The 13557-nt window shown below is 49.3% G+C and overlaps 1 protein-coding gene across 4 annotated transcripts in view; it reads right to left on the bottom strand.

The window, feature by feature from the left end:
* The window catches only part of SFXN5 (sideroflexin 5), an 84269-nt gene that overhangs the window by 4634 nt on the left and 66078 nt on the right, over positions 1–13557 (bottom strand). For all 4 annotated transcript variants that reach the window (XM_084517739.1, XM_084517741.1, XM_084517744.1 and 1 more), the window contains one exon: positions 13314–13431. In XM_084517739.1, coding sequence (XP_084373865.1) covers positions 13314–13431 — 118 coding nt within the window. The remainder of the gene's footprint in view (positions 1–13313; positions 13432–13557) is intronic.

Genomic DNA, 13557 nt, shown 5'->3' on the forward strand with positions numbered 1-13557 from the left:
AGGGATCCTGCGACGATATGGAAGGCAGCTAGGGGAGACAGGAGCAGATGGATTTGGCATACAGCTCATCACTCAGCCAAAAAGAGGAGGGGAGGGGGGAGAGAAGAAGGAAGAAAGCAGCCAATTTGGGTAGGGGGAGGGTCATGCGGCCCGACGGATGCTGCACCGCGAGGAGGGGGAAGGGATGAGCAGCCTGGTCACCGCGTCTCCTGCTGCCTCTGTGGGGCTGCCGGGGAGCCCTGGTGGTGGGTTGGGGGCCCTGGGGGGCTCTGCAGACCCTGCCAGCCACCCTCTGTCCTCCACCAAGCAGCAGGGCAGGGGTCGAGGTGATGCCAAGCAAAGGACGTTGTAAATGAAGGCACCGAGCGGCTGCTGCTTGGTGGTGCTGGGCCACCCAAGAGAGCCTGGGGCACAGCATCAGCTGTCTGAAGACATGGGGAAAAATGTTGTGGGGTTCCTGGGGCAGGGGAGCTGCTCCATGGCCACCAGACACCTCCGCTTGTGGCTCGGTGCAGCCACGGTGTGAAAACACCGAGCTCCTTCGTGGCGCCTCACGGCAAGCCACCGCCGCCGCACGGCCACCTAGCCGAGAGGCAGAACCTCATCGAGCTGCCTTAATGTGCTTCCTCGGGGTCAAAACCAGCCTGATTAGGATTTGGAGGTTTTGTTTCCGCAGTAAAATTGTCTAAATATTCTTCTTTCAGATATTTTGGAGCTTCTTTTCTTCTTTTAATTGACAGCACCTGAAAGAATGATGCTAGGACCAAAATCACAAATCTCTGCTGGAACCTGTGCTCAGTTTTACAAGGCTTCCCAAAATTAAAAAAATGTATAAAGAATAAGTTAAAGACCGTAAGGTTTTCCTTAAAAAGAAACTCTTCCCAAAACTTCTTCCAGCTGTCAAACAATGAAGCACTCCACATGGACCCCCTTTCTAAGGATAAAGTTGAGGAAATCGGCGTTTGCCAAGGAGCACCACTTGGAAACGCCACAGACCTATGGTCAACCCAAGGTGAGAGATTTGGGAAATGACCCATCTCACCCCCAAAAAACCACGGAAGATGTTTTTCAGAAGTTTTCTAGGCCAGCTTCAAGGCCTCGGCACCCTGTTACAGCAGCCACCTGCTTTGCATTTGTCCAAACTCTCCCTTCCACCTTGGCATTTATTGATCTGCTGCACCAAGGAGCTCTCCCCTGCCAGAAGTTTCGACCCCATTAAAGCCTTCAAAGATTATTAAATAACCTCTTTGTTAAGTCCTTCTCCTTTACTTAAATTTATTGTTTGCAACACTGATGCTAAAGCTCTTCCTGAGCACTTTAAAGTCTTCCTAGCTGGACACACCGGCTGACTCGTGACTGATGTGCACAGCAATAAATAACTGTGTCAGTAACCCAGACTCAGTTTGCTGGCTAACTCACAATCCAGGGGAAAAAGGATTTTGAAGCAAACATTTTTGTTAGCTTTTCCTTGAAATTAATAACACAAATCAAACGGAGTCGATTAGAAAATTCATTTTTTGTTTCCCTCGAGTCTTTTAGGCTCCCCTCTTTTACAGAAACATTCACAGCTTTGGGAAGAAAAAAAAAAATCATCTCTAGTCCAAATGTTTTCCTCAAAAGCACGGAAACAAGCTATTCGGCTCCCTTTGCACCCCTGATGCTGGCTGGGATACCAAGGAAACTGCAGCAGAGCTGGGACGGATGCAGCTGGGGTCAGCAGTTGGGTCCCCATGGGCCAAAATGTGTCTGGATCCGGCCCCACCTTGGTGCAGGAGCCTGGCCGTGGGTTTGGCACCATCCCCGTCCCCATCCCAGCTGAAAGCTGACCCAGGGGTGGCAGGGCTGGGCCCCAAAAAGGCAGGGATCAAAGGGAGCTGCGCGGCTGCTGGCGTGGAGGCACCGAGCAGGGGAGACCCCACCAGAAGATGCTTTGGGTGGAGAAGCCAACAAGGGCTGGGAGCTGAAATAGAGCAAGCCTCTGGTGCTCTGAACCCGTCTATTTAGGAAAAAAGGTGAATGTTTGTGATGTATTCCTGTAAGCATCAGTGTTAGTGTGAGCCTGCTGCTTCTAAAGAAGTCAGGCACTGCCTCCACCCAGGCATCGGAGTAGCCTCGGGCTGTAAAAACAAGTAAATGACTGCAAATAGGGCTCAGTGACTGTAGCTACAACTAAACCATTGTCAATACAGCTCAACAACCATAAATACAGCTCAACAACTGCAAATAAAACTCAGTAACTGTAAATACAGCTCAACGACTTTAAATAAAACTCATCGACTGTAAATGAAGCTCAAAAACTGTAAGTGCAACTCCACAACTGTAAATACAGCTCAACGACTGTAAATACAGCTCAACGACTGTAAGTACAACTCAATTGCACTCAGGGTTGAGCAGGTTTGGTCTCTGCCCACCGAAGTTTTCCTCTCTTGCTCGCCGGCTTTGTCAAAGCAAGGCAGCAGCAGACAAAGCTGAACAAAGCAGACGAGCAGCTCGGGAGTGCATTCGATTTGCACCACCCTTGTCAGTGCCATGTAGGTGGATTCACACATGGAGCTATGTAAAGTTAGGAACAATGAGGCAAGCCGTGCAACTTGCAAGGCTTATTTATTTTTTTTCGGATACAAATCTGGAGCCCCTCGAGCTGTGCCTGGCAGGTGGGCACCGGCAGCTCCCCGCGAGGTACAGAGGCTGCACCCAGAGCCCTGTTTGCACACAGCGTGTTTTTAGGGCTGCGTCATGGCTCTGCAGCAAACCAGGCTTAAACTGATGTGCAGGGTGGAAACGAAAGGCCCCGTGGCCACTCCAGAGCTAGCACAAGCTCTCCTGACTGTCCATGGGGAAGGCAACCGCTTGGGATTCATTTTCTCTCTTCTTTACCCTCCTTGAAGCAATAAGGAGGAGGCAAACTGGAGTATTTGGCCGTGCTGGCTTGGCTCTTGAGGGCTATCAATTTCAGAAAGCTTCTCTGGTTTCTTTCAGGGATGCTGTGACCACCAGCAGCCAAATCCTGCTGCCTGCAGAGGCTCTTTTCAGCCCCGACTGGAAAGGGTCGCAACGCGTCCCCCCGCGTCCCCTGCCACGACATCTGTTAGGTATAAAGTATGTCAGCGCCGGTGCCGGTGCCACAAGCTCTTCACACTCTATCACATCTGCCGACACCTCTGCACCGTCCCCTGAACACGTCACTGCTTTTAGCAGAGCACGAAACGCCAAGTGTCAGCGGCACCTCGGGTGCCATCAGGTTTCCGCGCGGCGCCGAGCAGGAATATTCCTCGTGCTCAACAGCTGCTTGGATGGAGACGTGCAATTGCTTCTGAGACAGCTACAAGGCTCAGGATGTCACCGCCCTCGCCTTCAACGGGAAGAACTGACCCTGCCCCGAAGCAGAACGGGATGGTTTGCAGGATTTATGAGTCGGTTATGGGATAGCACCTTTATCCCGGGGAGTTTTTATCTTCAGCTCCGCGGATCTGCGAGCACGCAGCTGCATGCGCACGGAGTTGCAAATGAGTGTGTCACAGCTCCTCGGAAGAAAACTAATATGCATCGCTTCTGCATTAAAAAAACAACACAGTAATCGGAAGGGAAGGAAGGAAAATGTGGCTTTGGGGGCATTTCAGTCCCCTGAATGACCCCACCTCCAAGTCCCTGCCAAACTGGGGGGTTTTGGTCTTCTGGGGAAGGAGAGTGCTGCTTACAGCACCCGAAATCCCAAGTATTAAAACAAATGAGCAAAGGTTTCGAAACCATCAAGTTTTAAGTAGCAAGACCCCAAAAAAAAGTTCTTTCTGAGCCGGAGAGAGAAGCCAAGACAAAGGCACGACGCATCTTCCTTACGGTGAAGAGATAAAATGCCTCTTGTCCTTTCTGATGGAGATGAAGGTCTCCTCGTGTGTAGGGTAAATGCTCACCAGGTGAACTCTCTACCCGAATTTCTGCAGGAGCTGCTCCCAAGGTGGGTCCCAGAGGCTGGTACCACAGCAGCAGCACGGGTTCTGTCCACGGGTCGGCTGTCCATAGGGTAAGGAGAGGCCAATCCCCCAAAAAAGAGGCCATCCTCCCCAGACTGACTCCGTAGGGCATTCAGTCCACGCAAATAAAGCAAAATAAACTTCTGCCTGGCCCAGGGAAGAAGTTTCTCCTTACAGGACTCAGACTTTGTCGGGGAACATTCAAGGCAACTGATGAACCCAAGAGCCATCCGAAATATAATCCTGAGAACACCCCAAAACTGCAGAGTTTAGGGCTAGCTCAAGTCACAGTGCCTTGCCAGAACAGCAGGTCTTTCTAAAGAGAGTTTGAGTTGCCTCCCCTCTTCTGGAAGAAACAAAATCCTGCTTTTGGGAGTGATAAATGCAGCGAGTTTCCTTTTGATGGCACGGAGCAATTCGGTCCCTTCTCGTCATTGTCCCTCAAGCACTTCTGCCACCATTTGCTGCTGCCCGGTGAGAGCATCAAGCCCTGCGATTCCCTAGGAATTAAGAAGGACCACGATGGGTGCTGCAGGGTTTTGGGAGGGCCTTGCTGCTTTAAAGAAGCTGAGCAAGTTCCTCGGGACCCCAAAGCCTCTGACGCATTTCCTTCCCTCGAAGGACCAACAGCCTCAATGAGAAACAGGCTGTTGGACCCGAATGATTTAAAAAGCAATTAGAGATAATTATATATACGGGGGAAATGTGATTAATAGCTCGTTCTCTGCAGTAACCGAGCATGCTTACAGCAGGCAAGTCTGGACAACTGGCTGCCTTCCTTCGCTCGTATCCTTGATGTCTCACTTGGAGTGATCGGAGCTTTAGAGGAGCTAAAACAAGTGTCTGAGGGCACGCAGGAAGCACTTAGATAACGCTGAGAACAGGGATAAGGCAGGCAACAGGCAGGGAAGAGCCGGGGATGAACCCACTCGGACCAAACACAGAAGCTGAACAAGAAAGGGAACAAATTATTGGGGTGGGCTGGCAGAAAGAAAGGGAAAAAACGAGCGAAACGGGAGAAAACGAGCAAAACCAGAGCCCTGTGGGAGCTCAGAGGGTTTCACAAGGCAGGAGGAGAGCAGGGGGAGATTGGACTGGATGATCTTGTAGGATTTTCAGCCTTGTGCTTCTTAGGACTGCCACCAAGGGCAGGAATCCCAGGGAAGAGCTTCGCAGGAGCCGCTCTGTTTACAGTAGGTGCTGCTGAAAGGTGTCCCGAAGAAAGACAGCAATTAACAGGCCTGGAAAAAAAAAATGGCTTCTTTCCACAAAGAGCCTTTTAAGTGTGTTTTTCCAGCCACTTGAAGGGTTAATGTTTAGCTGTTTATCCGGAGTTGTCGGATGTCAGCTCTTTCTTTTGACTCCTAATGGCTTATAGCCATCAGGAGGTGAAGACTCCTCAAAAGAGATGGTGTCAGGAATGTTTTTTTATGCCCACTAGCACCCACACACCTGCAGGAGCCTGTGCTTGCAGGACAGATAGTTTACATACTTGAACCTGTATCCCAGGGACAGAGATATAAACATGAAACCAGATCCCATCCGACGGTGCCGTTGAAGCCCCTGGGCAGTACAAAGGGGTCCTTTCTCCCACGCCCACCTCCAGTGACCACAAATAACAGCTCGCTCCGAGCCCTGCTGGTCCAGGTCGTGGTTTTAGGGCTGGCCCCTGACAGGTTTGCAGCACCTTTAGCTCCAAAGCTTGGCTGGGAAACAAAAGGGCCGCTCCAGGAATCGGCCCCGTCACAAATCAAAGCCCCTCGGACAAGGGAGAACAAAGACAGCGGCTCGGGATCAATCAGAGCCCTGCTCACTCCTGACCTTCCCCAGGTGAGGGATGTCACCGAGCCTCATAATTACACCACGAGGTGCAAACAGGCCGAGGGGTTGTAAATGTTGTAAATCCCAGCACTGAAACGTCTCCTACGGGCGTTCAAAGGGCTGCTGGAGCTGATGCGCCTGGAGACCGGATCCTTCCTCTTCCTGTGCTCATCCCAAAGTTTCAGCCCTGCTCAGATCAAATCTTCTTCCTCCTGCTAAAGAGAGGTGCAGGGAGGGATAAGGGAGGAAGAAGATTTGATCTGAGCAAGGATCAGGTGTGCAGCTGGAAGTGCAGCCAGCCGGACAAGTGTAGAAGGAAACCACTACACCGCGTGTCTCCCCCTGCTACAGTCCCTAAAAAGAAAAAAAATAATAAAGAAAGCAGCATCAAACAGAAGAGATGGGGAGTTATAATGATGAGAATTTATCCTCAGCATCCCTTTTTCAGAGTCCCAGCTCGAGCAGGGCGCTGGACCAGGTGGATCCCGAGGTTTCTTCCAATCTCAGCCACCATCCTGTGAATTTGGGGTTTTTTGCTGGGAGTTGGGAGCAAGGGGGCAGGAAAAGGATGTTGTGGTCGTGGAATCTGGGCTCCTCTGGGTTTGTTTGTTTGTAGAAGCGCAGGTGATGGCTCAGCAGCTCCGGCTAAAGCACGGCTGGGAGGGGAGGCCAACTAACCTTGAAGCCTCCAAGCATTTAGGAACACCTTCAGTGGGAGACGTGCTGGAGAACAGGCTTTAAGACACGTTTCAGGCTGTGTCCTTCCAGCTTGCCTGCGTGACCCGAGCTCCCCCAAAAGCCCTGCTGCCACTCTGACTTGTGAATTTACACCATGGAGGGCTATTACACGAGGAGGGCTAAGCTGGGAATACACGCTCTCAATAGGAGAGGGCTCGGGGGGAGCAGAGAAGGGATGCAGACATCAGAGAAGCAAATGGTAAAAGTGCTCCTGCTCCAAGCCAAGGGATATCGAAACTTTCCCAAAAACTGGCTGTTTAGCCTCGAGTTCACTTCTAGTGCTCACCCTCAGGCCAGTGGCTGCTTTTGGGGCTCAGCAGGTTGCAGACATGGCACGTCGCCTTCTTGGGATGCACGGGGGAGGACTTGTGTGGTGCTGTGAAGGTCCCAGCTCTGCACCAGCTGAGACAAGGCACAACTGAGTATGGGGTCCCACCGTGCTTCATGCTGCTCTGGTGAAGATTCATGGCCATGGTTGTGGTTTGGCTGGAGGCAGGGAATCATTTGTGAGTTGGTGACGGCCACTTCCACCTCCAGATTTCAGGTCCATGCCCACGCTGACAGCAAAGGCAGGCTGCCCCAGGAGGACAGATGTACTCCTTGCTTCATCTACACCAGTCTCTGACTATTAAAGCAAATTCTGGAGAGATTTTTGCTTTCCACTGCTCAGCAGAGGCATGGCTGTGTCGTGCCGCGGGAAGACACGGCTCTTCTGCAGTGCAAGATTAAGGCTATGGCCTCATAACGCCAAAAATCAGCTCAGATAAGCCCCAAGAGTCACAAATCAAAATAAACCAGAGCTCCCAGACTAGAGCTAACACACCACGACTCCCTGAATGCTTGCAAATGGTCTCTGACCATGGGACACGCAGGGCTACATAACAACAACAGGGAGCAGAGCACAGCCTCCCTGACAGAGCCCAGCATCCAGCCGTATGGCTGACCTCTTCCCCCAAAAAAAGAGGGAGGATTTATTGCTCATCGGGAGCAGATTGTAGGAATGATACCCCCAGCATCAGCTTGGAAGCCAAAACAGACCCAAGACAACCCAGGCTGGCCACCACGGGTCACTGTGTAGCTTGTATACCTGTAAACCCTGCTGGGTTTATGAGCAGAAACCTGCTTTGTGACTCCTGTAGGCTCTTATTTCTTTGAAAAGACAAGCTAGCAACTTGCAACGGGCACCAACGGGCTCCAACAACCACCTCCACGTGTATAGCTCACCGGGAAAATGAAGCTACTCACGCCTGTGTCACTGGATCCTTCACTGGGATGGACAGAGCACGGAGAGAAACCTCCGAGGAACTTCTGAACACTTCAGAAGGCGACAATGGAGCATCATCTGCGTGGCAGCATGGAACCGAAGCCGCAGGGTACGGCTTGAATCCTCTGCAGTCGTTGGCAGACACACAGAGCCGAGCTCCTAGCCTCCTGCCAGTCCTTAAGGACCTCACGGCTTCTTCTCCAAGATCAACCTCCTTCCTTCCAAGAGCATCCTCCACCCGTGGTGGGCTTTGGCCAGCAGCACGCCCAGCCTGCCGGACCCTCAGGGAACGGTTCCTCAGACCCCAAAGCAAAGAAACCCCACAGAACTTCTCACTTCTCAAAGATTTTTTTTATTTTATTTTTTTTTTTCTTTTCCCCCGTGGCAGCTGGCAAATCCTTTCCTTTGCTTCTCGTCCAAGTTGGACAAAATTACTGCAGAGAATCCCTCCGGCTCCCCTCCCCCTGCGCAATGCAATCCCAAGGGAGAAATGGTTTCATGGGGACCCCCTGCTGTCTTGCATCTGATTTCCCTCCTAAGTATGGTATAGGGAAGCGTCTCGAGGGCTATGGCTGTGACCTCCATACAGCTCTTTTGTCAAGTGCCATTTCATTAAAAAATCAGCCTTTTAACTGTGGACACATTTCAACCTCACCAAATCTGCTAATTATTGACAGTTGGTGAAGAGGAGATTTCACTTGTTCCTCCTGTTAAACTGCATCTAATTAGTAATTACTGGTTCACTGTCATCTTTACTGCAATAATCCCACTGCACATTGGCTCATTAACCTTTTGCTTTTCTAAAGCAGCCTGCCAACAAGATGAAGGCTAAAACAGATTGGAAAACAATAGCTCAGCCTTGGATTTTAGGCTGTTTATTCCCCTTGTCCTGGAGATCCAAAAGGAAGATTATTTTGAAGAAAAGGCTTTCAGCTGCAACCAGCCTAATTCCAGAAGATGGCTTGTTGAGCCCCAACCAGCCATCAAAGCCCTTTAAACTTAACCTCTGGTGAGGGCACGTGCATTATAAATGTGGATAACCCTTCCTAGTGGAAGGGTTTCTCAGCCCTTGCCTCGTCTCCATTTCTCACCTGGCTTTATCCTTCTTTTAGCAGCGTGACCCAACACGTGGACCATGGTTTAAGGCAAGCTCCTGTGGGTCTGCAGCCCTCTGGAAGCTCAAGAGCATCCTCTCGGGGGCTGAGAAAGGAATGATCCGGGTGAGCAGAGCCCAAAGGGAAGAAAATCGGTGGAGCAACCCCATGGTTATTTCTTTTGCTGCTACACTGAATTTCATTTGCACAAGTCCCATTTTCAGTTTGGAACTGTCACAGCTGTTTCTATTGGCAGTGCATAGCTGAGTAGGAGTTGTCAGTGGGGATGCTGTAGGATAGGCGGCTAGAAAAGAGATTCCCCGGGGGGCATGGGAGGCAGTTTGAGGTTGTGGGCTAAATGCATTAACTACACGTTTCTCCCAAACTTAACAGAAGTGAATTATTTAATGCATATTGATGTATTTGGCTACTGGAGTTAACACTGTGCTGGGATGAAAAGTGTAGTTCTCGGTGCCTGAAGTGTGCTCTAGCTCAAGGACCTGTCTTTATGGTTCACACTCAGGTTTTATTTTTATAAGGTGATCTTAAAAAACCATAACACCTAGAAAAAAAAGCTCTAATTCTGGAGCACCATGGCAGGCAGCACAGGGGATTCCATCTGTACAAACTGAAGGAAGATTTGAGGTCTTGGTTAGACCTGAAAGTAAGTCAGGATGCATTATTTTTCCCAGGGCGTGAAGGCTGCTCAGCTCCACAATTTTCATTTAGCTGATGCTGATGTTTCTGTATGCAAGCAGAGCTGAATTTTGATTCCTCTTATGCTACTTTAAAGCAGGACGAAGCGAAGCAGCTACATCTGGGGTACTTGGAAGCAGAATCTGACCTGGTTGAGACCAGCCATTTAACTGGGTCACCAATGCCAAGGCACCACGTAACCAGAACAGGACCACGCTGGTCCGAGGTTGCTCCCCAGATGCGAGTGGCAGCAAACCCACAGGGGCTGCCGCTCCAGAAGAAGGTATTTGGCAAGAGAGGGAAGGGGCATTTAGCTGACACATGATAAAATGGCTGCATTGATATGGGACACTTATTAAATATATCATACGGCTTCAATTCTGCTTGAAAACTAACTCTTAAGTTTGAAACATGCTCAAAAGCCCCTTTTGCAGAGAGGATCAAAAGCTCCCATGCTACAACAAGAGCTCAATAACACATCAGCTTCTGTGTTTGCTCTCTGACTAAAGAAAAAGGACTGTGAATGTGTGATTAAGGGCAGAATTTGGCTCATTTACAATTCCTGTAAGGGTTGCTGCTCAGACCATAATCATATTTTTGGAACAGAACACGCCTATTACATCTTGTCGTTAATAATTTACTCCCTGGGTAGAGCTCATTACAACAGCATCATCTCTGCTGTGTTATGCTCCTGGCTGCTTCACCTGCTGCAGTTATAAGGGAAAGCAAACACACACACGTACACATACACACGTATATACCTACAGAAAGTGAGAGGTTCAAAGACTTAACTTCGTTACCTGGTGAACTGATGGACCATTAATGAGTAGCCAAGAAGCCACACATTCTGAGAAATCCTCTCTGCAAGAAAACTCAGATTTCATTTCCAGGATTGTGAATAAGTGACCCTTGAAAGATTGTTTCAGGTAAATCTCTTGCTCTGCTCACCTGAGCATCCCCAAAGCCGCTGAGGGTGTCTCAATGAGACCGATGAATGGGAGGAACACCCTTACACACTCACACACATTTATAATGAATGAAGAGCCAACTGGGAGGCTGAGCAGCCTGGGCTGCTTCGGATAAACCTGACTCCTTGGTGTCAAGAGGTCCGAGGTCCAGCTGTGCGAGTGGAGCTCACGCCAGCTGAGCAAAGACGAGCCCTCAGTGGGTGATGAGCCTCACCACCAGCTGTAATGGTGTCTCTTCGCTGACACGATGCGTGGGCAGGGAGCACGTCATTCTGTTTGATCTACTAATCAGCGCTGATTCATGTTTACACTGCGGATAACATTTCATCTGCTTTTAGAAGGTCATTCTCAAGCGATGCTGTATGGTTTTCAGTATTGACTGATGCCTGCAATTTGTATATCCTCTGAAGGAAGAGAGACCTTAATTTTTCTTGTGGTCTAGAATTCATTCAGCTGTTAGCATCAACACAATTTTGCAAGCAGCAATATCAGATACGACACGTTATAGAGGATCTGTCACCCACGAAGTTCAGACTATAATAGAGAAGGTAGAAAGACCTTGAGAGCTTCATTATTAGATAAGGAAACTATGACAATGAATATTTTTAGAGCTCAACGACCTCTGAATGCCTCGGATACAGGTCCTAAAACTTTCGTTCCCACTGACCTTAGCTGGCACTTACTATTTGAAAGAATCGGGTGTTAAATAGTGCTTACAAAAATACTGAAAATGTATTAAGAACACATTTCGAAAGAGAATTGGAGGGTCAGATTCCTGTCTGTGTTGAAAGAAAGGTTTGGTTTGGCCAATACTACGAAACATGCGTCATCAGTGTATGCTTTCTCCCTTCTCAGTGACTGCTGATAAAGGTTAGAGATGACACAAAGACTGAGAAAGTGGTAAACAATCAAGAGCCCAAGATCCAGAGGCCTTTAGCTCACATGGCCATCTGTGCAAAGGAAGTCAACGTGCGTTGTACTGTGGTCAATAACGAAGCTGCCTCTGGAAGCAATGAATGTATGGGACATCATTTTGGGGGAACGGTGTCAATGCTGCCTTTGGGGTAAAAGACACATTCCTCAAACAGGTGCTAGGCCTGGAAATACTTCTCGTTCCTTCATAACCAAAACCTCTGAGCAGAACTTGGGATCCTGGCAAATAACTGATGGACAAGGAGCCGTGGTTGAGGTCATGCCAAAACGACTGACGTGCTCTGTGGATGTGTGAACCCAAGCAGAAGCAGGCAAATCACATTGCTCCTGTAACTGGAACTTAATGCAATTCCTTACTGGAATACCACGTCTGGTTCTCGTGGAAATGCTCCAAATAGGATGTTGACTAATTAGAAAAAGTTTAAGAAAGAGCCACACGAATCATTAAAGCAGCAGAAAACATGTCTTTTAGCAAGAGACTCCAAGATTCAGACACACTCTGTTTCTAACACAGAAAATTAAAGGACAGTTTTATCTCAGTCTGTAAACAGCTAGAAGAACAACAGAAAATTGGTAACGTTTCTCAGTCTTGCAGACAAGTGTACAACAAGATTCCCTGGCTAGAAGTTGTGGATAAACCCATCCAGACAAAAAAAAAAAGGGAAATAACTAGTAGAGACTGTGATAGAGACTGCGATACCCATCCCTGATTGAGCATTCTACATGAAACAAAAAGAACTTTAGGAAAGTCCTTTGCTTGGTTTGACAGAGGTTTTACCCCTTTGTAAGTGACCCTATCAGTAAATCTACAATTTTATACTCTGCAAATCTACAAGCTCCAAACACCGAAGAGTCAAAATTAGTGACTCACAAAAAATACACCTTCACAATTTGCTCAGCCGATTTAGGTACAAGTGATTTCATTTCATTAGCCCTTCTGCCTGTTTCCTTGGCGTAGTTTTCCTCTGATGGCTTCCCTTTCAAAACTCCCATCCTACCTGCTCCTCTTGCATTTTCCTGCCCACGAGATGCAGTACCCATCCAGGGAAGTGCTTTGTATTTTTTTCCCCTGAAAACCACCCAGGCTCAGAGTAAACGTTACTCCAAAACGCCAAGACTGTAGTGGAGGCTGCAATGTGGGGAGAAGCTTTGCCCCTGAGGTTGTGTTTTCCTGGAGCCAGTCTAGAAGACAAGCAGCCAGGAACCCTCAAAGAAGCTCTGGGGATGCACATCCACGTCAAACCTGTGTCCCAGTGATGTCTCTGTGTAATGGGATATACTTGGAACCATTGGAAGAGGAACCAAACACCCACAGTGATGCCCGAGGTGCATCTCAGACACCAAGCATGCATAAAATTAGCCTCATACACTCCCCAAAATGCTCCAGCCTGCTTGCCCCACTGCTCCCTGGTGCTTTGATCGCTTTGCAGTCCAAACATCTCCCTACAGGAGAAGCAGATCACCATGGAGGGGTACAACAGATGGAAAGGAGGAGCACACATTGTACCCCCTTGTCTTTGAAAGGTGTGTGGAATGGGGATTTTGCTGGGTGGAATGAGGATTCCTCTTGGAAAGTACATCCCACCACATGACCCAAAAACTGGTAGAAGCTGGGGCAAAGCCACGTGCTGTTAATCTGTGCTGTAGCATGCGCTAACAGGAGGGACCAACACAGCCATCACCTGGGCAGCGACTCGTCAAGTGGAAGGGACAGCACCCAACTTCATCAAAAGTGATTTGGAGACATGAGACCATTATCCAGAGGGCAAAACAAGCACTGGTAAGGCTTTCCGTGACATCCCACTACAGGGACCAGACAGGTACTGACCTCGGACATCTGCGGGAAGAGGCTGATGGCCAAGGGGAGGGCCAGGCCGAAGGCCGCGAGGCACACAAGGCTTTGCACGGGGAGAATCATCCGGGGACGGGACCTCAGGAGGGACGTCCTGGAAAGGAAAAGCTCTGTTAGACCATTTCATGGACCAGACCCACCAGCCTTCCCCATAACTGATGCAGATTCCTCCTCATGGGTCGTCCCAGCTGAGGAGAAGGCCTTCACCCATAAAGATCCC

Source organism: Aythya ferina, assembly GCF_964211825.1.
Source record: "Aythya ferina genome assembly, chromosome: 4".
Classification (NCBI taxonomy): domain Eukaryota; kingdom Metazoa; phylum Chordata; class Aves; order Anseriformes; family Anatidae; genus Aythya; species Aythya ferina.